Source organism: Watersipora subatra, chromosome 5 (genome assembly GCF_963576615.1).
Source record: "Watersipora subatra chromosome 5, tzWatSuba1.1, whole genome shotgun sequence".
Lineage (NCBI taxonomy): Eukaryota > Metazoa > Bryozoa > Gymnolaemata > Cheilostomatida > Watersiporidae > Watersipora > Watersipora subatra.
In genome coordinates this window covers 21,425,326-21,451,457 of record NC_088712.1, presented here as the reverse complement: position 1 = coordinate 21,451,457, position 26,132 = coordinate 21,425,326, and the positions used below count along the sequence as shown (strand labels likewise).

Sequence of the window (26,132 nt, the reverse complement as noted above, 5' to 3'; positions counted from 1 at the left end):
CTTGTTAGCCTACATCTGAGCTGAACATCTTTCAGAGAATTTGGTCTTAAATGACTTCATATTCTTGGAACAATGCTCATGATTTTTAGTGTTATGTAACACTTGAAGCTTACTACATAGCAGAAAATCATTCTCTGTTTATTCGTGTGATTCAAAACAGCTCAAAATTCAAAATTAGCTCAAAACTTTTGGATTTGTCTTCTCTTTCATCAATAGATAGCCTTGTTGCTGCATTGCACACTCTGTGCAGCTGCAACATACCGTGTTTAGTGCATTTGATGCCAACTCGTTTCAAGCTACTTTGCAAATTGATCTTCTCTTAACTATTTTGATAGGTTAGTCTTCTTCTCTATTTGTATTGTTGTATTTAGAGAATGACAAAGTGTGAGTAAATCCTTGAGAAAGGAAGCAAGGTATAGAAACAAGAAGTAGCACCATTGTGAAAATAGAACATCGTCTCAGACTGCAGCCCAGTAAAAATTAACCAATCAACAGCCTCTCTTGTAATATCACAAACTGAAAGTCTTATCTTACCCTGTTCCCATTATACTGCATGTAAATACATCGAAAATAAATGTAAGCAGTAGAAAAGGGGGAGACAATTGCTGAACTAGTAAGAATGCTCCTCTGATTATTGTAACTACAGACCAGTCGATTATAAATTACACTGTACAAAAAGTAGCACCAATTTATTAAAATAACTGAATTATAGTCAGCCAATAATATAATAATGTATCATTAAGTTTTATCTCATACTTTCTTCCTACTTGTCGGCAACGTAATAGACATAGAACTATCTCATCACATTAGCATTATATGAGCATGTTTGTAGTCTATGAAAAACAGACCTCTCCTATTTCAAGTCCAAAGGCCTTATTTCTGTTGCCAGCATCTCGGGCCGCGACATCAAGAACTGGTAAGTGTGACGCCATGTTTGTTTTTATCTGAATTATTGTTTGTGATTCGCTCCTCTCACCATTCTACAGAATAAGAAGTGGGTTTGCAAATATGGCTGATGAACTTTGACATGAGCCACAACATGTATGACTGAAGCATTATTTGGAGGTTTGTCAAAACTGACATCAATCAAAAATCAAGATCGCAACAAGAGTGACATATGCTATACCTTGCATCCATCTCTGATGACATTGTACTGGTACTTCCTGTCCTCAGCTTTATATTCCACATCACCTGATGTGTAGAGGAGTATAGATTTGTTCTTCTTGCCTACAGAGTCTTCTACGGCAATCGAATTAACGCACCTACAACAAAATATATACTGGAATATCTGCTACAAAACTAAATTTTCAAGTTATAAATACAAGTACACTTGGCAGCCTTGTGAGAGATGGTCATGAGTAATCACTATATGTACAATTAATTCGTGAAATGGTAAGGTGGTCGAGTAGTGTAGTGGTTAGCACACTGGTCTGTAAATCAGAGTATCTGAGTTCAATTCCTGAGCAAGGGAAATATTTTTATTAATTCTTTTAGCGTGGTTTCCGGCAGACAAATGGGCACTGCTCTTTTCATAGGAAACCAAGATTCCCAACTAATTTGTGGTTGTATTTTAGTATTTTAAGCCCAGTTCACATTGATCGCGATACACATGCAAAACAAACAGGAAACCAAGAGGATATGGATGTGAATTTTGGCGTAAGAAATGTATGATACAGACAGAAATGTTTGGCTAAATCAAACATTTCTTTCTCACTTGTACATGTTCCATCTTGCCTTATATCTGTTATGGCACAAGGATGCGGAATGTGAACCAAATTCCAGGTCATTTCTTCACATTCATAGCTAGCTCACATTTTGAAAAATATATGCTGTGGCATCAAACCAGGCAGAAGTATGACACAGTAGTGTTATGATGCTAAAGATGATCCAACATATGGCAATGATGTGACACAAAGCCACAAACAAGGGAGTGACGCATGACACTTCATTAGGAAGTGACTCATGACACGTAACAAGCGAGTGACATACGACACGTAACTAGGGAGTGATACATGACATGTAACTAGGGAGTGACATATGACAAGTAACTAGGGAGTGATACATGACATGTAACTAGGGAGTGACATATAACTCGTAACTAGGGAGTGACCTATGACATGTAACTAGAGAGTGATACATGACACATAACTAGGGAGTGGCATATAACCGGTAACTAGGGAGTAACATATGACACATAACTAGGGAGTGACATATGACACGTAACTAGGGAGTGACACATGACAGGTAACTAGGGAGCGACACATGAGACGTAACTAGGGAGTGACATATGACACGTAACTAGGGAGTGACACATGACACGTAACTAGGGAGTGACATGTGACACGTAACTATGGAGTGACACATGACACGTAACTAGGGAGTGACACATAACACGTAACTAGGGAGTGACACATGACACGTAACCAAGGAGTGGCACACAACACGTAATGAGGGAGTGACATATGACACGTAACTAGGGAGTGACACATGACAGGTAACTAGGGAGTGACACATAACGATGGTAAAACACAAGCACAGGAAAGACATAGTAAAAGCCTGACAAGTAACACTGATAAAAAATGATACAGCCTTATCACACATGACCGTGGTCTAACACTTGGTAATTGGCAAGACACACTGGAGTAGTTTGACACCTGATACATAACAGTGTTGACACATGACAGTAGCTTGACATATGGCAGGGTCTGACACCAAGTAGTAATGTGACACATGGCTGGGTTGGTTTAATGATTAGCAGTCGTATAATGCTGGTATGGGATTTGACGGAGAAACAAGTGGTAAAGATATACACAACACGTATTTAGGTTAATTTGACAGCAAGCTGAGGACGCAAGAAGGAGTTGCACTCACTTGTATGTGATAGTTTGCATGGCGGAAGCTGATTGAGTTCGTAGGAAGTTCATTTGGGCTGACTCAGCTTCGTACTCAAACTATAATTGAATAAAATTATATATTAATTACAATATAAAAGATATATATTAAATAATAAAAAATATATAATACAAAAATATATAATATAAAAAAATATAAAATTACATATAAATCACAGTAAAACTTTTGTAATATAACTACTATCTTTTAATTTATTTCAATGCCACGATATACCATATGCACATAGGTTTATCACGGTGCATATCAACTAGACACCAACAGCTGGGCAGCAATTAAATTTCAATATGGCTGTTCAGCAAAAACGAGAATTATGAAAACTCACTTCTTCAGCTCCGGAGAGCTCAGTGAAATAGCCTGAAGCCTCATATCTAGACACGTCATAGCTTCTGGTCTTAGGCGATACGCATGTTGTGAGCGTACTTCTTCTGCAGAAAGCTCGGATGGAGTTCAAGATTGAACCACCTGCCACGACATGCCATAGGGTGAAATATTCACATTTTAGAACACGAGCAACAATATTTTTGCTTCAAGTTTTCATAGCAAATTATGAACTCTTTGTATAACTATTAACATATGTAAAGCATACCATCATTTGAATTGCTGAAACAGGAAAATTTTAACCACTTGATTGGCTCAAATTTCCAAAGAAACCTACCATCAGGGTCAACCCAGTAAAATCCATCTTCAAGCTTAGGGTTGTGCTCAAAGAGCTCCTTGCAGTCTCGTGCAGGGCTGCTCTTCTTTCCGTCTCTCAATCTCATCTCTATGAATTATACAGAATAACCCTATGAATCATACAGAATAGCTCTATGAATCATACACAATAGCTCTATGAATCATACACAATAGCTCTATGAATCATACACACAATAGCTCTATGAATCATACACATAATAGCGCTATGAATTACAGATAATAGCTCTATGAATCACACATCATAACTTTATGAATTACACATAATAGCTTTATGAATCATACATAATAGCTCTAAGATTTGCGCATAATAACTCTATGAATCACATAGCCGAGATTGATAGCTAGTGAAGCTTCTAATGAACATACAGCAAGCGTGTAAAACTGTTATCATATCTGTACCTGTTGGTGTCCAGGAAATCATGATAAACTTTGTCTACATCAAGAACATTAGCCAATAGACTTAAGTTTATACCACTGAATGTAACACTGATTCGTAATTCATAAGTGTTAATTTTTGAGTACAGAATTAAATTGTTAATTCACAGAATACACACAGCTCCTGAGCAAGTATGAGATAGAGGTAAAACAACTCCTCTTATGACAACTACTATGACTCCACTATCGCAGCTGAGAATATTTTTAAAAACAGCCAAAATTATCATTGTTTAAGGTTTCCAAAACCAAGAATGGTCACCGGATATCTTTTCTTTCTCAATAGTTAATTTATTCAATCATCAGGAAAACAGGTTTCAAGCTTTACATAATATTTCACCTACTCCATTGAACACTCACCTTGAATAACAACTGCTATTATACATTATACACAATATTTCACCTACTCCATGGAAAACCAACCTTAAATAAAAACCACTGTTATAACATATGAATAAAATGCAATAGCCACCAGCCACTGGAACATCACAAATTCAAAACTTCTACGTTAGAAAATTTGAGCAACTTTCTGATATTCTCACTGTCAAAATTTTCAAAACTGATTAAAAATGATTCTTTTTTACAATTTCAAGAGCTGAGTTCAGTTTCGATTTTAGTAATAATAGAAGCTGGGAACTCACGACATGAATAAGACCACCCAGAAAAGCATCATGTGCAGAAGACAAAAAATTATAAACAAGTTAAAGAAAGCATTGATCGATAGTAGTACAAATTGCATCGTAATTACTCAAGCTGAGAATGAGTTGTTATACAACAAATTTCTAAGAGGATTTTAAAAAGGTCTAAAGAAAAAAGAATTCATACTGGCAGCAACAGAATGTTAGGCGTAGTCACCTCCCCCGACACTTTGGTACGCTATGCGTTAACGTCTGACATGTATAAAAGCTGTCGGTACCGTGGAAAAGTTCAACAGTGGCTGACTAATAAAATAATGGAATTTTATGTGTTAGACAAATTCGGAGACAAAATGTTCACTCACCATCATACATCCTGATGAACTGCATGTTGGCACGTGCCACCTCTGGCTCATCACCGTAAAAGCCTCCCTTCTCAGCAGACGATGAGTATGTCATAGGTGGAGCAAAGACTGGAGCAGGTGCTGGTGCACCGGGCTTTCCTGGAGGACCTGAGGGTCCATCAGGTCCATCACTACCAGGATCTCCCTAAAGTGGTATATACGGTATTCAGTTAAAGGCAGCTTAATTACTTACTCAAAAACTCATTTTGAAGTATTTGAGGATGTTGTGTGAGTGTACCTTGTCTCCATCTCGGCCAGGTGGACCCATCGGTCCCATCTCCCCAGGTGCTCCATTGTTTCCAATTCGTCCCTCATTTCCTCGTTCACCAGCGGGTCCAGGCATACCAGGTGCACCAGTGATTCCACGTGGGCCGGGGCTACCTACTGGTCCAGGCATGCCAGGCATACCAACAGCTCCAGTCAAACCTGCAATAACATGAGGAGATAATCAGACAATGTGGAGAACCAAACTGAAGGAAACATTGTGTCTGGTTTGCAAATGCCATCCAGAACAAAAGGTGATTCGCTAGGTACATGCCTTTGTCTCCAACCTTGCCCTGGTCACCCTTTTCTCCTTGAATTCCCTTGATACCAGTGTCACCTCTTGACCCTTGGGGTCCAGGAGCACCGATAGGTCCCTGTGGTCCACGGATGCCATCTGGGCCCTACAAAAATATTGATTAAACGTTTCACAATCAATTTTTGGAAAAAAAACTAATTTGCTTATCTACAAAAGCATTTCAACAGTAAGTCATCGTTGCAAATCAGCCTATCTTCTCCATAATGATGTAAATTACATTTTTATCAAAGGCAGTACCCTAGTTACAATATTATTGTGACTGAGGAAAGGTCTTTGGTTAAAATGTACTGCAGAAGCTAAAATGCAAAAAACCACTTTCAACCATATGTGTTTAATGCATTATGAATATGGGTTCCTGATACTTTATCATTATTTTATTAAGATAATAGTAATAATTTTTTATCGGTAGTTTATTATTATTAACAGCAAATAATTTTCTCAAGTAATAAAACAAACTACACAGTGAATGTTTGCTCTGCACAAACAGGCTAATAATCAGTGGTACTCTTGATCCAATCAAAACGCTTAAAACAAACAAGTGAAAAATAACCGGTCCGTCATTCGTTATTAAAGAAAAATAAGACTACAAAAGCTTCTATAACCAAGTTGAGTCGTATATAACATCATTACTGGCAGTTTGTATCTGGCGAGTAGTAACAGGTTATTGTTGCTGTTTCAAAGAATAAAATCAATAAAAAGTAACAACAAGAATAACTATTAATTATTACAACAAGAATTATTACCATTTTGATGCTTCAGCATGTTTCCAAGCTGCCAATAGAAATATAATACATCACACCAACCTTATCTCCATATGGTCCCTTCTTGCCCTCTGGTCCACTGCTGCCGGGAGCACCTACCATGCCAACGGGTCCGGGAGGACCCTGAGGTCCTGGCTCTCCAACCTGTCCTTCCATTCCTGAAGCACCGTCCATGCCATTTCTAAAATCCATTTTATGTCATTATCAAAGACAGCAGTTCATGTCCACATCAGAGAAAGACAGTGTTATATACTCATATCAGAGAAAGATAGTGTTATATATTCATATCAGAGGGAGAGAGAGACAGCGTTTTATACCATATCAGTAAAGACAGTGTTTTATACCATATCGAAGAGAGACAGCGTTAGTAACGTTCAAATGTAAGAACAGGACGAGGGATTAAAATCTCACCTGCCATCAGTTCCTGGTTCTCCAACGGAACCAGGTGGTCCAGGGTTGCCTGCTGGTCCTGCAGGTCCAATATCTCCATCTGCACCAGGCCTGCCATCAACACCGGCTGTACCGGGAGCTCCTTGTGGTCCTATCAAAACAAAACCTTTATTGCACTTAGAGAACATGTAAGACAAACAAAGAGGTTACCATGCAACCTGATTTGCTAATAGGCTATTGATTGCTTAATAACTTACCCTGAGGTCCAACTTCACCAAAAGCTCCTGGGAAACCTGTAGGTCCAGGAATACCAACCTGTCCAGGAAGACCCTGAGCTCCCTGAGGACCAGGCATACCATCGAGTCCTCTATCTCCCACTTTGCCTGTTCAACCAAAAACAGGGTATCAATGACAAATTCGCAAGTTTTTCTACATAGCCTACAGATCAATCTTGGTTCAACTTACCCATAGGTCCAGGCATCCCTTTCATTCCTGTCTCACCCATCACGCCAGTCTGACCACGCTCGCCAGCCTCTCCTTGGGCACCTCGAGGTCCCATGAATCCTGGAAGCCCAGCAGCACCTGGTGGACCGCGAGCTCCATCGGCACCATCTAATCCTGGTAGACCAGGAGCGCCTGGTGCACCGACTGGTCCTTGCTCTCCGAGATCACCCATCTCACCGGTCTCACCCTGGAAGCCATCTTCTCCTGGCCTTCCTATAAACAATATATGTGACACGAGGTGCTAAAAACCTGTAAATTCTGTAAAACCTCTGTTGACCTATTGAGTGAATCGTGCTCAAACTTTAAACTTGACTTTGCACTTTGGCAGATTTACCAAATGCTGCTATGAGAGAAAGTGAAACAGTTAATTTCTCTAGTTTTTAAAAGGCAGTCTTTTAGTACATAATCCCTTTTGCTGTAAATTTATTGTTGAATAGTTTCTACAAAAACAAAATATTGGAGGTACAAATACAGCAATACAATGAAAATGTGGTTGAGTATCTTATTCTGGTAAAGTAGTTGTCTTGCTAAACTTAAGAAAATAAGTTAAAAAAATAACAGCTTTGAGAAAGTCCCACAGCTGATCCATTACATAACTTTCTATTAACTACATCTAACAAAACAAGAGACTAAGCTTTCGTTAAATACGACAAGTAAGTTGACCTCTTTGCTACCTAATCATATTTACTTGACTCCTAGAATTATGACAATCAAATACAGTAAACCTGAGCTGTGGTACACAAGCCACACAATCAAATACATCTATGGATTATACATCTGTGAATTATACATCTGTGTATTATACATCTACGCAATTATACATCTATGGATAATACATCTATGGATTATACATCTACGCAATTATACATCTATGGATAAAAAGCAAGCTTTCTATCCATAGACACTGCCACCATGTCTTCCATTGGCTTACTGGCTTATTGGCTTACACTCAAAGATTTTGTGAATAGTACACAGGGTATTATTTTTATAATTCTACAGGAGTTCGTTGACAAAGCCCTACCGAACTCCAAACCTGTCATCTCCCCATCTACTTACCTTTGTCTCCTCTTGGCCCTCTATTTCCAAACTCTCCTTTAGGACCCTGTGGTCCAGGTGGTCCTGGAGGTCCCTCAGGTCCTGGTGCTCCTCTATCTCCTACAAAACCAGTGGCTCCAGGAGATCCTGGAAGGCCTTGAGCACCATCGGGTCCATCATCACCAGCGGCACCTCGATTGCCAGGAGGACCTTGCTCACCAGATCTTCCTGAAAATGATAAAATATGGTTTATTAATGCAGCTATTGTTCGTGTCAGCATAGGTGTACAGATGAGTGGCTGTTGTGTCTGCTATGCCTGTCGATGCTCAGCTACAAACAGACATCATCAGTGAATCTGCAGATAAAGGTCTGGGTTAGTTTGGTATACTAGTTTAATCTTAGTCAGATTTAATCTGGTTTAAATTGGTTTAATAAAGCCTATAAACAGGTAATGTAGCTTGTGCGTTAGTTTGATGTTTATAAGCCGTTCTTTATTACCTGTGCAATGCAGAAAATTCATCTAGTACTATCATATAATATGGGAGGCCATTACAAGTATATTTTACAATGCTAAGAATATTTAAAATCCTTTTTAATTAACAAGTACAATTTAACTCTGGTTGAATATTTAGCTTAATTATGGCAAACGGGTGTATATCTGCGATGCTTATGCTCACAGTAAAGTTCACCCTCTTTTCTGTCAATCCTGTATTCAAAGGATTTTGTGTTGAGTTAGTTTTACTCTGTAGCGTCTGTTAGATAGATCAGGTTTTTCAAGGAAATGTTTTTTCTGATTTTTGGAACCAAACTTTTCTCACAAAATCAAAAAATCACATTGTTGGATTTTCGGTTTGTTTTGGATTTTCGGTTTTCAGTTTTTTTAAATTTTATTTTTGTTGAATTTCTCACATAGTAGTGTAGAGCCTGTATCTGCCAATTATTAACTGTTCTCCAAGCATATTAACAACCTATACCATAGTAATTGATCACTTGCCTACAAACGATCGATAACTCCTAATATAGCAAATGTGTTTAAATACCTTCAGCTCCGATCTCTCCAGGAATACCCTGAGCTCCAATAGCACCCGGAGCACCATCAAATCCAGGCTTGCCTGGTTCTCCCTTGGCACCGGTAACACCTCGCATTCCCTTTGCACCAGTCAATCCAATCTTACCTACAAAGATTTGTGTTCCAGTCATGAAACCCGTAACGACATAGCCAATCTAGTGTGGATAAGTACAGAACTAAACTTACCAGGTTCGCCATCCAAGCCCTGTGCACCGGGTTCTCCTCTAGGTCCGCGCTCTCCTTGGGGTCCTATTTGGCCATCAATTCCAGGCAAACCATCAACTCCTGCTGGACCTGGCAGTCCATCTTCGCCATCAAAACCTGCAAAACAATAATAGTAACTCAATACCTTTATTGATTTGCTTTATGTAACGAAAAAAACAATTTCGCCTCTGAAAAGGATTAAAATCACGTACCTCTGTCTCCCTTCTCTCCTCTGTCACCTCGTGCTCCACGCTCTCCTTGAATTCCAGGAAGACCATCGGCTCCTACTGCTCCGGGTTGACCTCGCGGCCCTTGGAATCCGCGTTCTCCTTGTTGTCCAGGGAATCCAGGCTCTCCATCAACTCCTCTGTCTCCACGCAGACCTCTCAGCCCTCTCGCACCCCTTGGTCCCTACAAAAATAATGAATTAGTTTCATTTAAAATCAACCTTTGCATTTGACTTTGAGAAGTAAACTCATAGACAGTCAAATGTACACGTCATACAACACAGGCCAGTTAGTGGGAAAATACTGCCTAATAGTGATGCCTTCCCTGCATCACTTCAACTTATGCTTGGACCAGATGAACTGGTATTACGGCTAACACCTAGACCACCCAGGTTGTGCTCTGAGGCTGCCAGTTGTACCAAATAGGTTGGTACTCGAGCCACTGTTAAGACCACCCAGGCATTGTATCCTAGGAGTGCTCCAAAATACAGTCAAACTTTTACATACGCAGGGCATTCTTTTCAAGGTCTGATTCATGTGATAAAACTTGTATGCTGGAAGCAACGCTACTAAACAACGCAACGTAATCCGTTTTACTCACTCATTACCCAAAAAACTTGTGATAACACCTTCATCCATACCGCAGGTAGCAGAGTGACAAAGAGACAGAAGTGGACGTGTGAAAGACCAACTTATATACCTGGGCACCCTGTGCTCCGACTTCTCCATCTTTACCATTGGGTCCCGGGGGACCTTGCACTCCTTCTTCTCCCATGTCTCCTGAAGGTCCACGGTCTCCAGGTCGGCCTTGGGCACCGTTTTGTCCAGCTGGTCCTGGCTGACCAACAGCACCAGGAGCACCAGCAATTCCTGGAGCTCCATCCATACCATTACGTCCGGGCATTCCTAGAATATTAAAAAACCATATTAGGAAATATAGTTTCATTCTTTCATACTTTGGTGAAAAATGTGCAATAGTGAAAATGTTGTATTCGACCAATAATATAGCCTCAGATCTACCAAAAACAGTTCATTATTCAATGATATAAATTTTTCAAACCCCTCAGCATGCTAGAAGATTTTTACCTGTCTGGCCGAGTGCTAGACTGTGCTCCATCTGATTATACACTAAGTTTAGAATCATTAAGAAATGGGCAGTAAGCTATGAACTCTGACCTACACTAGCTGGCCATAAGGATAATAGAGCAGTTACCGGGTGGTCCTTCTTGTCCTGGCTGTCCACTGAGTCCCCCTGCACCTCTCTCTCCTGGTTCACCGGCAGGTCCTATTAAACCTCTTTGTCCAGGTGATCCACGGCTTCCCTTCTGTCCCCTCTGCCCTATCTTGCCCATTTGACCAGGTTGTCCAGCCTCACCTTCAGATCCATCTTGTCCAATTCTGCCAGGCTCGCCCTACATAAATGTACAAAGTTTGTGATAGGAGGGAGAAGAGCAGCCGTATGATGTTTGATATACAGTCAAACATGGATAACTCGTCCACGGATAGCTCGAAAAAATGGTTAATTCGAACATTTCCTTTGGTCCGTTCCCACGTAATGATAAATTGCTATAGATAACTCGAATTCAACACTGTTAATTCGAACTGTTTTTTTGCCCAACACCTACCAAAACGGTTGTTCTCGCTTTAGAAAATCACTTTATTCAAAGCCATAGAGGTAAACTTCATCTTTTCGTAATTCATAAGCGTCGTTATTACCACCATCGGCAAAATATTTTTGTCAACGACTTTTCTAAAAGTTTGGTGAAATTTGATTTATACAGCGATACGATGAATAGCACGGGCTAGCCGGGTCACGCGCGCAAGAATTTTCGCCACGCACATACAAAACAAAAATCGCATGTTGTTTTGTATGTGCGTGGCGAAAATCCTTGAGTGCGTGACTCGGCTAGCCCGTGATGAATAGTTTTCCGACGTTGATTCCGTGTTGAATCAACGTCGGAATGTTGAATGTTTAAAACTTCTTAAAAAATGTTGTAATTAAACGTATACGTTGTCTGAGCTACAAAAAACTATTCATCGTTTGACCTAAACACAGAATACGTGTGTACATTCAATAAGTATCTATTAAAAAAGCGTGAGTGATTTAGAATGTACCGTAAAACCTCGTAAAACTTCTAATTGAACTGCCTCGGAGTGTTGCTCTTAACGAATCCCAGGTAAAGTAAAGTAATCTGCATAAACTTCAAGAAAAAACGGCAAAATTGATGGTGGGTAAAACCCCAAAAGAAAAAAATGTCTTTTCTTTTGAGCATTTCAACAACGATCAAGTTTTGCCAATGTCAATCTGAAAAACGTCCTGGCAATAACATCACCTCAAACAACAAACCAATCTCAAGTGATAGAAAAATCTCTATACTTTTTCATGAAAACGTTTTAAACTTTACATTAGAAGCATTTAATTTGAAACAAGCCATTTGTGCTTTTGATTTATATTATAGTTTGTATATGTACATGTATCTACTAATAAATAAGTAAATATATGGACTTGTGACAGTGCTCTGATAACTTGAATGCTCTGATAATTCGAACACTTTTGCTCGGTCCCTTGAAGTTCGAGTTATCCATGTTTGACTGTACATGTATCTTGAAACATCCAGTGAATTGTGTCTGAGCCTTCACAGATGTATTTGGTTCTTAAATGATATGATACAAGCAAATAAACAAAGAAGTACCAAATCACGAAAGAACAAAGTACCGCTCCAACATCCCATCAGGTAACACAGACTATAACCTAGCCTGATGAAATGTAGCCACAAAGGTTTGTTCATACGATGCATTATACTGGTAGACTTCTCACATTAACTTAGGATTCAAATATGCCTGTGAGAACTCACTCTGAATCCCTGAGGTCCAGGAGGTCCTTGTTGACCAACTGCTCCAGGCTCTCCTCTCGGTCCAGCATCTCCGGTGCTTCCTCGAGCCCCAGGCATACCAGGGGATCCAGGGTCGCCTTGAAGTCCAATATCTCCAGGGATGCCTGTATAAGGAAGATAATAGAGATTGCGGCCATACATGAACCTTAAAAATCTGGAAGAACCTTAAGTCTTGTTTCCTCTGCATTATCAATAATGCATCAAGTATTATCCATGTTGATCTACAAGGCATTTATGAAGAGTTATCTCCCTTGTATTGTAAACTTATGAAATTATCTCCCCAACGAGTTATTCCCTTTATGAAGTGCAACACCACTTTAGCTTTACAACGTTATTTCTGTTCCTATAGGCTAGTAAAGATTTGTGACATATTATCCAGATGAAATTATCAATAAAATATGAAGTGTTATCTCCCCTGAGCTACCAAGCGTTTATCAATTTATAAACCGATATTTCTTCTAGGCTTTTGTATATGTTTAATATACCTGGTGATCCTGGAGCTCCTCTTTCACCAGCAAGACCAGGTGGACCAGTTTCTCCTGCTTGACCAGTAGATCCAGTTCGCCCTTGGAGACCCATGGCACCACGAGGGCCAGGAAGACCATCATCTCCGGCTTCACCAGGAGTGCCTAATAAAATCCAGTGACATGAAAGTAAAATATGACCAGCTTCAGTCAATAATTTATGAAACTTTTTCAATTGGTTTTAAATTTACAGTTTAAAGCTTCATGGCCAAGTTAGAGCAGGAAGTTAGACAGTAATTATACAATATAAGAATTGTAACACTGAGATCATAGGCTACCGACTTCTTACCATCAACACCATTCTTTCCATCATTTCCAGAAGCTCCCTGCTGTCCGGGTCTGCCATCAGCACCATCAGCTCCGACAGGGCCTCGAGGTCCCTCTTGTCCCTGAGGTCCGGGTGCACCGGGGTCACCAGTGATACCGGGAAGCCCGATAGTGCCAGGAGGTCCAGGAGGTCCTAAAAGGTTCAATTTTGTAGAAAACTCAGAGTAGAATCCTTACATGGCTATGCAATAACACTGAACACAACGATCAAATAGTTGACTTGATCTACATATTACAACATTTTTACTTGCTTTCTTTATGATGTAAAATAATAATTTTAAGAAAAGTTTTAAAAATATTTTGAATATGATACGCCTAACTCCAATTTTATAGTACAAGATATGCATATGAAATTTTTTTTTAATTTTTCTTCCCTTGGCACTAGTAGAACAATATAAAATTTCACTAATGCTTTCAACTATTCTCCAGTATTTGAACTTTAACCTCTTTCAGATTGGCTACAGTAGCCTAGATATGATTGGATGGTTCTCAACTGTTTCGGCATCAGGTATTATGATAGAATACAGATTACCACAGAAATCTATATATTTGTTAGACAGCTTTAGAAATGGAACTATGATTGTCTATCAAATATATGAATCAGTGGCATTTATTAATATTTGGATAGCTAAGTAATATGAAACCCAGTCTATCTGCCAAAAAGTACCATTTTATGGATCGCCAGTTGATCTCGGGTGCAAGCTATTTACTTTTTGAAAGTATATAGCGAGGCTTTAGGAGTGAAAAAATCCAAAACAGATAACTGAGAAGATTGTGAAAGGTTTTTTTATGATAAAACTTGGTCCCTAAACAATCACGGGATGCTTGTTGACCTTGACCTTCATTGTCTGTCTGACCAGGTCACTAAAAGGGTTTAAGCGCTTTGAATAGTGTTTCCGACTAGACGTCGCTCATACTAACCTGGGATGTTGATGATCTGTCACTTAAATGTAGAGAAGAGAAATAATCTGATAAAATCAGCCCCAAGGTTTTCACCTACTTTTATGGATAACAGAATCAAGTAAAAGGTCATAGGATTAAATACCTTGAGATCCAGTAGGTCCTGAAGGGCCATCAGCACCCTGCGTTCCAGGAAGACCTAAAGGTCCTGCGGGTCCTCTCTCGCCAACTCTACCAGCCATTCCAGTAGGACCGGCTGGACCAGGAGGACCTTGTGGTCCTTGATCTCCAGTGGAGCCTACAGAACCGACATCTCCCTTGTCTCCTCTAGCACCACGTGGACCGCGGTGACCTTTGTCTCCCGGTAGTCCTGACTGACCGTCAGCACCTCTCTCACCGGCGACTCCGGGTAGACCTCTAGGTCCGGGCTCACCATCTCGACCACTATCTCCTTGTTTACCAGGCACTCCTACCGCCCCTTGCATGCCCATGTCACCTTGTGGTCCCATAGGTCCTGGTGGACCATCTGGTCCCTTTGCACCTTGAAATCCTGCTGGGCCAGGAGAGCCTACAGGTCCAGTTGGTCCACGTGGTCCAGGTGCACCCTAAAAAAGCGCTGTATGTATAACTATACATTCAACAGTGATAATGTTTGAAATTGCTGTAATCTTGTTAATAAACTGAACACACAGTTGGAAAAGTGCCAAGATGCAATGTAAGCATTTCCAGAATTAACTGGTATATTTACAAATGTCTACATTGAGACTCAGTTCAAAGATTGGAGTATAAAATTATAAATATATAATAAAATAAATAAATTATAAAATATAAAGATTGGAGTATAAAAATGTTGTGTTTATAAATACTGTTACCGTACTTGATATCAGCTAGAAACTGACCCTAATAACTTTATGCTTTGATTAACTTAATTTTCAATGACAAAAGAGTGATATTAACTTTTTCTTTCTGTAGACAGACAAAATAGTGACAAGAAGAAATCTATTGATTAACCGTCAAGAAATATAGAAACATTAAGTAATTATAATTCATTTCTTATATAAAGAAAAGTCCCAACAAAATTTGGCAAGTTTGGTTGGGATTACATCATCAGTAACTATAAAGTAGTTAAGAGGATAAAACAATAGAGAGGATCGCAACTCACTGGCATCATCATCATGTTCACACCCATGCCCATATCATAGGGAATATCCTGGCCTTTGCTTGGCTCATCTGCATACATCTACATGAGCAAACATTCGTAAAATTAACTAGCTGGCATTTATCACTAGGTGTCAAGTGTCACTAAATGTCAACTGCATTGCAACAATTCATGCACTCTAGTGCAAGTCTAAAACTGTATTTAGATCATTCTAGAAGTTATGCTTTACCTAAAGGTTATGTCTTACAAAGACTCACTAACAAGCACTTGTCACTAGATGTCAAGTGTCACTAAATGTCAGCTGTAATGCAAGAAGTCATGCACTCTACTGCAAGCCTAAAACTGTATTTTAGATTATTCAAGACTTTGCTTTTCAAAAACTCACTAGCTGGCACTTGTCACTAGATGTCAGGTGGGCTAAGCATCAGTTGTAATTTGAGGAAGTCATCCTTTTATCTTTCTAGATAATTCTAGAAGTATAGCCTCAAGAAACGCTTCAATACTTTTGGTGTTAGATGCTACTCATTTGTACATCCTAAATGTCAGACACGTTGAAAAGTCAGTTTCAACTTTTCAAATCATTTTAAAAAGTGGTATGTGTAATAATTTGTTTTTAAAAACCTGTTGGATTAAAAAGCTGTTTTGATTCTTGAATGCGAAAACAAAAAACATCTACTGGTCAAGTATAGCTTGTATACTTTTTACGAACTAACATTGGAATATAACGTACCTGGCTGGATACATCTCGCTTCGAAACTACAAATCAGAAAAAACAACAGATTAGAAAATGACCAAAAAATTTCATCGCAGAAAAGATTTGTTTTTTAAAGTATAGAGTTATCATCCCCTGCTGGACACTAAAGTCGAAGAAGTGTTATGACATCAGTGATGTGTGTATTAACTATGGTTTGTAAGTGTAAATGGAAGAGGGGTGTAGGCAGGTATGCCCGCTGCCGGGCTGTCAAGCTGTCGGAGACTGGGAGGCAGCTGTGCTGAGTATTTGATGACTATGTCTATAGTTAGCTAATAGGCTTCCAAAGAACAATGCACTACCTAGCCTTAGCTATTATGTCACAATGACAGACATTGACTGGGTGTATGGACACGAGCCCACGCTATAGCTAGTGCAAGGGGTATCAGGTTGCGCTAGGCTAAGGAAATGAAGCTAATGCAAGACATACGCTGCACTAATTATGGTTGGAAAGACGAGAAATACCTGGAGATAATAAAGACAGCAAGTGCTGCACCCGATCTTGTGCTGTCAAATCGACAGCAAGCTCCAAAAATCTGTTCACTAATCTGCATATCGCCATTTATAAGATAACACAATTTTAGATAACAAATAAAGCCATAAAAACCTCATCAAAAATACATTTTTGCTGCTATAGGATTTTATGCAAAAATTTACTGAGAACAGCAAATATGAAAGTCAGCGATAGAGGTGATGATGAAAACATGGCAGCGCATGATATTTTTTCTGTAGGACTTCCGGCTAATTATAGTTTGACAGCTCTAACACCAGAATTCTTACTTACATATTAAAAAAACCATTTTTCAAATCTAGAGGTAAAAATATAGTGTTGAGCATAACTAAGACCTCAATAAATGGAGGTTTCTAAAAGAAAAACTATGACTGGTTGAAAGGTAGCCACACACGCAGTAACCTCTGAATAAAACAACAAAAAAAGACAAACAGCTAGACTATAAGATAAGCTAAAAATATTATTCCAATCAGCAACTGTCTCACAATGGATTGGAAGAATTGAAGTGCATTGTTTCGCACAACTACTGACGTATATTAAATCCAACTATCACGATCACTATGGAACCATAGTCTCGGTGAAATATTCTATAACTAGTTCTTTTGTAAACAATTAACAATTTTTTCTACAAAATTCAAACTTGGGCTCAGTTTTGTGCAGCTGCAATTACATACCTGTGTTAGCCGAGACGAGGAGGGCGGCAGAGCACACGGCCCATACCAAACACGTACGGATCATGATGCTCCCAGTCAAACCACCTCAAAGCCTTTATTCCTCGTGGGACTGCGCTATGTTGGTCTACGTTGGCAGTCAGCACGTTCGACCCGCTCTACACTCTGCCTGCTGTATCTGGATCCAAGGCTTTTATCCAATCCTTCAACAAATGTAATGTAACTGTTTCAGTAATTTTATTCAATTCTCTGGCAAAACACGAACTACGCGATGTTTTAAAAATTAATGTGATGTAAGCATTGCTGAAAATGTGAATATTAAAGTTTTTTCTAGAAAATTGTGGATAATTTAGAAAAAATACATATCGATTGTAAAAGCACACTGACAATCGCAGATATGTTAGTTTGAATCTTTCCAACATCGTACATTAAAAATATTGTTACAAATGGGAGTAAACCTTTAAAAATTAACTTCAGATTTTCGGCAACAAATTCAAATGTTTGGAAGAAATACAACGAAGAAGAGCAAAACTTTGTAATTGTATTTCTGATAGACAAAGATAACCTTCAGCAATTGTCAAACCTGACAGTTATATAATGATATAAAAACATGCCAATTGGAGAGGTGGACTCACCAGATGCACTCAGAGCCGAGTAGATTGACTATCATTCACAGATATTTCTCCCAGCTTGATAGAGCCACCTGCACACACCTGCACTGCAGTGTCAGATCTGAGGAGGCGGGTCCTCTCACAGTTAGCCAATGCGCACAAGGATGACAGAGCGAGCGACCAGTAAGAATGCAGTGTGACTTCCCAAGCAGACAATACAGGACATATGTTGCGTATTAGGGTCATGTAGTTAGAGGGATTGATTACATTAGTTTCGGTGTGAATTAACACTGGTGCATTGCTAGGTGAAGCAAAAGAATTTCCCCTTAATTTGCAACAAAGTCTGGGTCAATACTTTAGCGCGGCAGCAGTCAGCTAGCAATCTCCTTATTCTGACATGCCCGACATACGGTTGACAGCTTCGTAGCTGCATCTCTTCCTGAGCTTCAAGCCGTAAGACTTGACCAGCTATTTCACACTCATAAAGTTTACAGCATGCAATACATATCACAGCCTTGTCGCTATCCAACACCAAAGGTGTAAATAGTATAATACTTTCTGCTAGTGCATGGTCACACACAAAGTTCTGTCAACTTCATTCAAGAAATGGCGACAATCGCTTCGCCTCAGCACTCTTCTGCCCGGCAGCTTTATGATTTTTTGCAATTGATTAGCTACCCGAACAGTGATCTTTACACGGACGGCATCATCAATAAGTCTATCAAACATATAATTTATAAAACTAATTTATTTAAAGAAATAAATTAATGGAAATGGTTATCAATGTAGTTGTTGAGAACAAAATAATCAAAAACAATGACAACAAACAATGATTAATTGGGGTTGCCAATTTTGTTAGAGTGTGATTCTAAATACAATCAAAGACATTCTTTTGTAGAAGCTTCTGGCTATCTTAACCAGACCCTATCAAAGGACAACCTAGAACAGTAAACCCATAACGTCATTGGGTTGAACTGATTACAAATATTTCCTTTTTGCACTAACAGCACAAAATGAATTCCAGTAGAGGCTATACACAGGAAAAGAATTAAAAAAAACTATTCATAAGATAGATTATTTTGCATACCGAATCAAATATTTTATGGTGCACGCTGATAAGTGGCATATTAGGCATAATGAAATATACCAAATTACATAACATTAGTAATGAAGCTCTAAACTTCTAAAGCGTCTATGTTTTTAACTGGCAAATAATTTTTCGATTGGGCCCGAATCGCAAACTAGTTATTTTTAGTAAACTGTATTACGAAACCAATCCATAATATTTTCAAGTTTGCTGAACTATTGAGCCAGACAATAGAGAGATACATTTATGATTTGCGTATTATATTTATATATTACGTATCTATACTTTTGATAGTATACTTTAACTATTACTTTATTTTAACGTAGAAGGAGATGCAACACACACTGTTTTTACAAGCTTTACGCAGTAATAACTCTGACACATATATATTAACATTCAGGTCAAAACAACATTTGGATTTGTCTTACCTTGTCAGCCTTATACACTCAGGTTAATTCAAAGCTGTCGATTACGGGATATTTTATACAAAATATATAGAGTAGCATCTCAACAAAAATTAGCTATTTTCATATTCAGTTAGACGCCCAAAAAGGCAAAGTATTAATTTTTTATCAAATTTTAACAAATTTGATAAAAAACATGAAAATGAACGGAAATAAACTTCGCAAATGCTGAAAATATCTCAGTGCTGACCTAGCAATGTTTATAACACCAGGGGTTTGAGGCATTGCTTACCTAAACGTGTCCCACATGTCAGTTAGTCGTCACACCGACAGTTTGCCCACATATCAGTTAGTCGTCACACATACAGTTTGCCCACATATCAGCCAGCCGTCACACCGCCAGTTTGCCCACATATCAGTCAGTCGTCACACAGACAGTTTGCCCACATATCAGTCAGTCGTCACACAGAGTTTTCAGACATATTAGTTAGTCGTCACACAGACAGTTTGCCCACATATCAGCCAGCCGTCACACAGACATCATTTTGCCCACATACCAGTCAGTCGTCACACAGACAGTTTGCCCACATATCAGCCAGCCGTCACACAGACATCATTTTGCCCACATACCAGTCAGTCGTCCCACAGACAGTTTGACCACATATCAGCCAATCGTCACACAGACAGTTTGACTACATATCAGTCAGTCATCACAGACAGTTTGCCCGCATATCAGTTAGCCGTCACACAGACAGTTTAACCACATATCAGTCAGTCGTCACACAGACAGTTTGCCCACATATCAGTCAGTTGTCACACAGACCATTTGCCCACATATCAGTTAGCCGTCACACAGACAGTTTAACCACATATCAGTCAGTCGTCACACAGACAGTTTGACCACATATCAGTCAGTCTGGCACAGAGTTTTCCCACATATCAGCCAGTCAACGCACAGACAGTTCGCCCACGTAACCCCTATCTGGAATTACAATGCTTGTATAATTCATCTCTATGGCCACTATGAAGCACATTACAATCTATAGCTCAGTTATTAGCCAAAAGGATGTCCAGAGTGAAATGAACCTATCCGTCTATTTACAATTTTTAGACAATGAGTAAACTTTGACGCTATAAAACCTCCGTTAATTATGAATTTACCAATAGCATACAAAAAATGTACCCAAAATTATCAACAAAATATACTAAACTCATCTCCAACTCTGCCTTGATTGCATCATGTTGTTTTAACCACAAATGCTGCATCACATGATGTTATGTTGGCGCTTGCTGAGGTAGTCTATTCGCTATAAGGTATGTAGAGCATGCATGTAGCAAGCTATATAGTCGCAAACCGATTTGATTAGCGGTTCTAACATTGTCGATGACACAGGAACATACTGGTGTAAAACATCTTGATTATATGGTCAGCATATACCAAAAAACCTCTATTTGATCGCACCTTTGACATTCTTTAACCTTTATGAACCCAGAATAGCAAGGGATCAGTGGCAAAGAGTCCACAAACCTTACTAATAATCACTCGGTTAGATCAATAACAATTAATTCTTTTGTCGTTGCTGTAGCGGTTGCCATGATTTTAGTGATGGTGTACATGACAAGATCGATCATGACAATCATCAGAGCTAAACACACTCTGATTCGAAGTTACTGAAGTCTAATCCGATCCATTGTCTTCAGATTCATCCTTAATGTGGTTTACAATCTGACATTAAAGATGTAGTTGCGTCAAAATTTAAGTTGATCTTAAAAGAAAGCATTTTTTTTTTCTCTATTAGTTGATATGTTGTTTGTTGTGTTACGCGATCGCATTGCCAAGATATTTGAAGATTAAAACCGAAAAAATCTGATCGCCGTAAAAACGCTCAGGCCACAAAAACGTGCCCAGCCTCGCCAAAAATGATGTCACGCGTTTGGCAACCTGTCTATATCCCTCGTATTCACATCGGCTATTTGCGATAAAAGTCTAGTCTTACGCGGCTCTATTGGCATATATCTTATTTTGTATTTGCTCATGTTAGCTAGAATAAAATTTTAAATCCTGCTACAGATGCATTATTATGAATGTTTCAAAGGCCTCAAATAACGAAAATTGAAAATTTGTTCTACTCACTTTCTCCAAATGTTGTTTAAACATTTGGGTACCGACTACCAATTCTACCGGTCTACGGTAATTCTGTCAAGTCACTTTATGTAGGACGCGGTCTTTGTATCAGCAGTTTTGCAGCTACCCTATACAGCCTCCCATAAGCCCCGCCCACATTATGTCGCCTATTACATATTGCCTACGTACTAGTTTCTTGCTAGTAGCAATGATATACATTGCTGTATATCATTGCTAGTAGTATTCTTACCGAATACTAAATTAATGAAATAAGCAAGCCACCTCTTTGAAAAGAATATAGACAGGGATAGAGTTTTAAGGATGAGAAGTCTGCTGCAAACTGGATTTGAACTCACATTCTTCAGTTCTGCGGACACCCATATACCATATCCGATTCACTACAATATTCTGCAAATCATGTTTTGCATTATCTTTAACAATATTATTTTATTATATAATTTTTACAAGCAAAAATATTTTCATCTCGGCATAAAGCTTTTATTAAAGATATTCATCAAGTCGTGGCCACTCACATAGTATTAGCTGATACAATAAGACAAATTCATCTACTGCAACAAACTCAACAAAACATCATCCAGCACGAATTCAATTCTCGCTTTCTCCTTTATGGCAGTTTCCACACTGACAAAGCTTCTTCGGCTGGTGGGACGACATAAACATTCTGTAATCAGTAAAACAAGTAAATGTAAACAAAGTAGATGCAATAAATATGTCATTCATAGATATGTCATTCTAAAGCGTATCTATTGACAGCTTCCAAATTGGGAGTTGAATAGATTGCGAGTGTAATTTTAAAAACGAATAAACATTTAATAAAGGCGCAAGTACGCCAAGCCAACGATTCGAAGCTTTGGTTCTGGAAATTAAAGATTTGCAATGATCAATCGATTTTACCCACTTCCTACGAGTGAAAATAATTTGTAATCATGACTCTAATTTACCAAAAAAAATTCGAAAAAAATATTATAGCTAGGTAAAACGGCAGATAAGCTATGAAACGATGATTGGAGATAGCAAAGAATTATCATTTTATTAATTAGTACATGTATTTATGACTATAAAAAATATTACATTTACTAAAGTATAGAAGACTCTAAGTTAATTTACCTCCATTCTGTCTTCTTCTGCAGCAAAACGCTGCTGACGCCTGTCAGCTTTGGCCATAGGCTGTCTACTCTAATATTTTACTTAAAGTTGCTCAGAAAACTCTGAGTAGCGGTCGCTCGAACTTGAAGCCATTTTAAAACTATGTATAACTTAGTAATTGTTGAAACGCGTTGAATCAGAAACAACGATGAGAATCTTCGAGACCACAGACAACGCGTTTTACGAGTGATAACCTTTATTACGGCCTATATAAAAATTTCGCACGCATGATTGGCTAACGAATCGACCTCATTTTTATCGCTCGTGGTTTCGTTTCAGATAACAAGCTTGTTACGTCACGAAATTGGCACCCGCTGGAACGTGAGCTTTTTAACAGAGGGCCTCATTCAAACGCATATATCTCTGGACAGGGTTGGTCTACAAAGACAAAAATGGCATCAAATTGTAGCTGATGTTTTAGCCTTTTATGGGTCCTAATTTCATTTTTGACGCAACTACATCTTTAAGACTTCAGAGCGTTTTGATGAACGATGAGAATACTCTTCAGGAACACCGTACAATATAATAGCAGTCATTGTTACAGCGTATTAAAGTACTTCTTTTAACTCCATAGCTTTACCTTTTTTAAAAACCTGCTTTAAAGATAACTCATAATAATAAAACTTTGAAAGCCTGCTTTAAAGATTGCTCGTAATAATAAAACTTTGAAAACCTGCTTTAAAGATAACTCATAATAATAAAACTTTGAAAGCCTGCTTTAAAGATTGCTCGTAATAATAAAACTTTGAAAACCTGCTTTAAAGATAACTCATAATAATAAAACTTTGAAAACCTGCTTTAAAGATTGCTCATAATAATAAAACTTTGAAAGCCTGCTTTAAAGATTGCTCGTAATAATAAAACTTTGAAAACCTGCTTTAAAGATTGCTCGTAATAATAAAACTTTGAAAACCTGCTTTAAAGATTGCTCGTAATAATAAAACTTTGAAAACCTGCTTTAAAGATTGCTCGTAATAATAAAACTTTGAAAACCTGCTTTAAAGATTGCTCGTAATAATAAAACTTTGAAAACCTGCTTTAAAGATTGCTCGTAATAATAAAACTTTGAAAACCTGCTTTAAAGATTGCTCGTAATAATAAAACTTTGAAAACCTGCTTTAAAGATTGCTCGTAATAATAAAACTTTGAAAACCTGCTTTAAAGATTGCTCGTAATAATAAAACTTTGAAAACCTGCTTTAAAGATTGCTCGTAATAATAAAACTTTGAAAGCGGCACCATCGAAATAATTAATAATTGTATCCAGCTAATATCTTTTACTCGTTCCTTCATTAACTCAGTCTGATATTTCGACATACATGAAAACTGGTTTAGCGAAAATGCTGAGGCCGACGGCCTTAATGTCACTCCGCCCGAAGGAGAGTGTAAAATATAAGGCACTTCTTCACCCGGAAAAGGGTTAAATTTATCTTCCAAAAATTTTGGCAAGCTAGGCAAAAAATACAGCGCCACCCTCTATTTCAATGTCACTTCACATAGAACACTAGAGAGGAAGAGTTGAAAACACAGGGCCATGGCATTCAAATAGAGGTTTTACGGTATACTATATATACATGTATATTCAGAATTATTGTTGACAATCTATATCGCTTGTGTATTTTTATTAGATCGTCAAACACTTTTGGAATGTGATGTTTTTCTGCTACAAAACATGTTTTTCTTGTCTTTCTTTGTGCTTCCAAGTTCTGTCGCTACCAGTAATTTCAATATATGAGCCAAACTTGGCAGTGGAGATTATGCCAGTGTTTATTAAATATTCTAAAAAGCTTTGATTTGTCATTTCCTCATATTTCGATTATATTAATCAGATACAATATTACAATAATGCTCGAACGAGTTTCACAGAAGTTAGGTAAGGGATGCTGTAGAATGATTTTTACTTATGGCTAAATAAATCAGCTCCTTAAAAAGCAGATTTTAGGTTGAATGTTGATGGCAAATACATGAGTGACAGTTACTTTTTTTAACACTATAATTAATAGCTGACCGTTTCGACTTTACAAAAATGGATGTGTGTGACAAGGCAAGCAACAGATTTAGCCAAGCAAGGGTAACTTCAAGGGGCGCAGCAAGTTTTATAAATACAGTCGACACCTCATTACTTTTTACAAGTCGAATATCTTCACCACAGCATCAACTAAAAAACACTCGATGAGGTCAATCTACAGGACAACAATAGTAACAACCGTTGAAATAGATATTATAAAATGTGTATATTCAAAAATTGAGTTACTTATTAGTTTTACACGCAACTCGTTCATGATGTAGATATGCGACAATGAAGAAATAGTGAATTACTATATGAGGACATGGCTAATGACCAATCATCCCTAAGGCAATTGCATTCAAGTGACTCCAAAAAACCTATTCAACGTGGCTGTATGAACAAAGTTCAACTAATTTTATTAGATTGAAAAAGATAAGTATATGCAGCGATATAATGAGACAATGCGAGCCTAGCCTGCTCAGCAATTAGGGGCTGTAAGAGAGACGAGTTCAAACCCTATCACACATATTTATTTTTTAGTCAACTGCACTTTCTAGTGACAACTTCTGAGCAAATTACGTACTATGAATATTCTATACCATGTATTATTTACCTTCTTAAGTAGCTTGTAACTATTGTATAAATTTGTACATCTATATAAATCTCAGAGTCCGTCGTTTAGTCTGTCCAGCTATAGCTATTAACATAAAGAAATGAAAAATCCACTTCATGCTGAATTTGATCTCGCAACCCCCCCCCCCCTTTCACAAGACAATAATCTAACCTACTAAAGCTACTTAATTGAGATGCAATGGATTCATTAGGTGGTATGAGTCGCTATCTCTGCGTTATGCAGCGTCACTAATGCTAGCTCTCACGGCTCTTATTAGTAAGCTTAGCAATACGGATAGTAGCTTACACAAATTAGTCATTGGCAATGTGCCAGGCTAATAGCAAGTAACTAAATTAAATTTCACTGTTTATAAGCTGTTTCTGAATACCCGCGTAACACCGGCCATTCCCCTAATTTTAATAAAATGGCGTTGAAATTCAAAGACATGGGAAACTTCTGCATTGTTAGGAAAATATTAGTTTGACAGATCAGTCAATTTTATATAGCAACCACAAAATGTACTTGTGAAAT

General features: G+C 38.3%; 2 protein-coding genes across 3 annotated transcripts in view; both read right to left on the bottom strand.

Annotated features, from left to right (window-relative positions):
* Window positions 1-26,132, bottom strand: part of LOC137396452 (uncharacterized) — a 140,377-nt gene that overhangs the window by 77,684 nt on the left and 36,561 nt on the right. The gene's annotated exons all lie outside the window — the stretch shown is intronic.
* On the bottom strand, window positions 663-18,362 carry LOC137396187 (collagen alpha-1(I) chain-like). 2 transcript variants are annotated; one of them, XM_068082343.1, is made up of 26 exons: window positions 18,223-18,362; window positions 17,591-17,790; window positions 16,385-16,410; window positions 15,658-15,735; window positions 14,641-15,100; window positions 13,558-13,728; window positions 13,230-13,373; window positions 12,706-12,848; window positions 11,064-11,262; window positions 10,551-10,756; window positions 9,836-10,034; window positions 9,606-9,740; window positions 9,391-9,525; window positions 8,372-8,578; window positions 7,277-7,528; window positions 7,069-7,194; window positions 6,833-6,962; window positions 6,464-6,602; window positions 5,619-5,745; window positions 5,319-5,506; window positions 5,042-5,225; window positions 3,569-3,676; window positions 3,236-3,375; window positions 2,872-2,951; window positions 1,127-1,262; window positions 663-980 (listed from the first exon to the last, which is right to left on the bottom strand). In XM_068082343.1, exons 2-26 carry the CDS (start codon window positions 17,652-17,654, stop codon window positions 834-836), a joined length of 3,924 nt encoding a protein of 1,307 aa, XP_067938444.1. In that variant the 5' UTR covers window positions 17,655-17,790; window positions 18,223-18,362; the 3' UTR covers window positions 663-833. The 2 variants fall into 2 exon arrangements, with proteins under 2 accessions (XP_067938444.1, XP_067938445.1); XM_068082344.1 differs by lacking the exon at window positions 2,872-2,951 and having other exon boundaries at window positions 1,127-1,222.

Bases quoted from the DNA above. Each gene is read 5' to 3' on its own strand.
- LOC137396187 (XM_068082343.1), bottom strand. From the start codon at position 17,654: ATGATCCGTACGTGTTTGGTATGGGCCGTGTGCTCTGCCGCCCTCCTC. The intron at 1,263-2,871 runs GTGAGTGCAACT...ATTTTGTTGTAG, and splicing joins ATGCAAACTATCACATACAA to GTGCGTTAATTCGATTGCCG. The intron at 981-1,126 runs GTATAGCATATG...CTTATTCTGTAG, and splicing joins TCATCAGAGATGGATGCAAG to AATGGTGAGAGGAGCGAATC.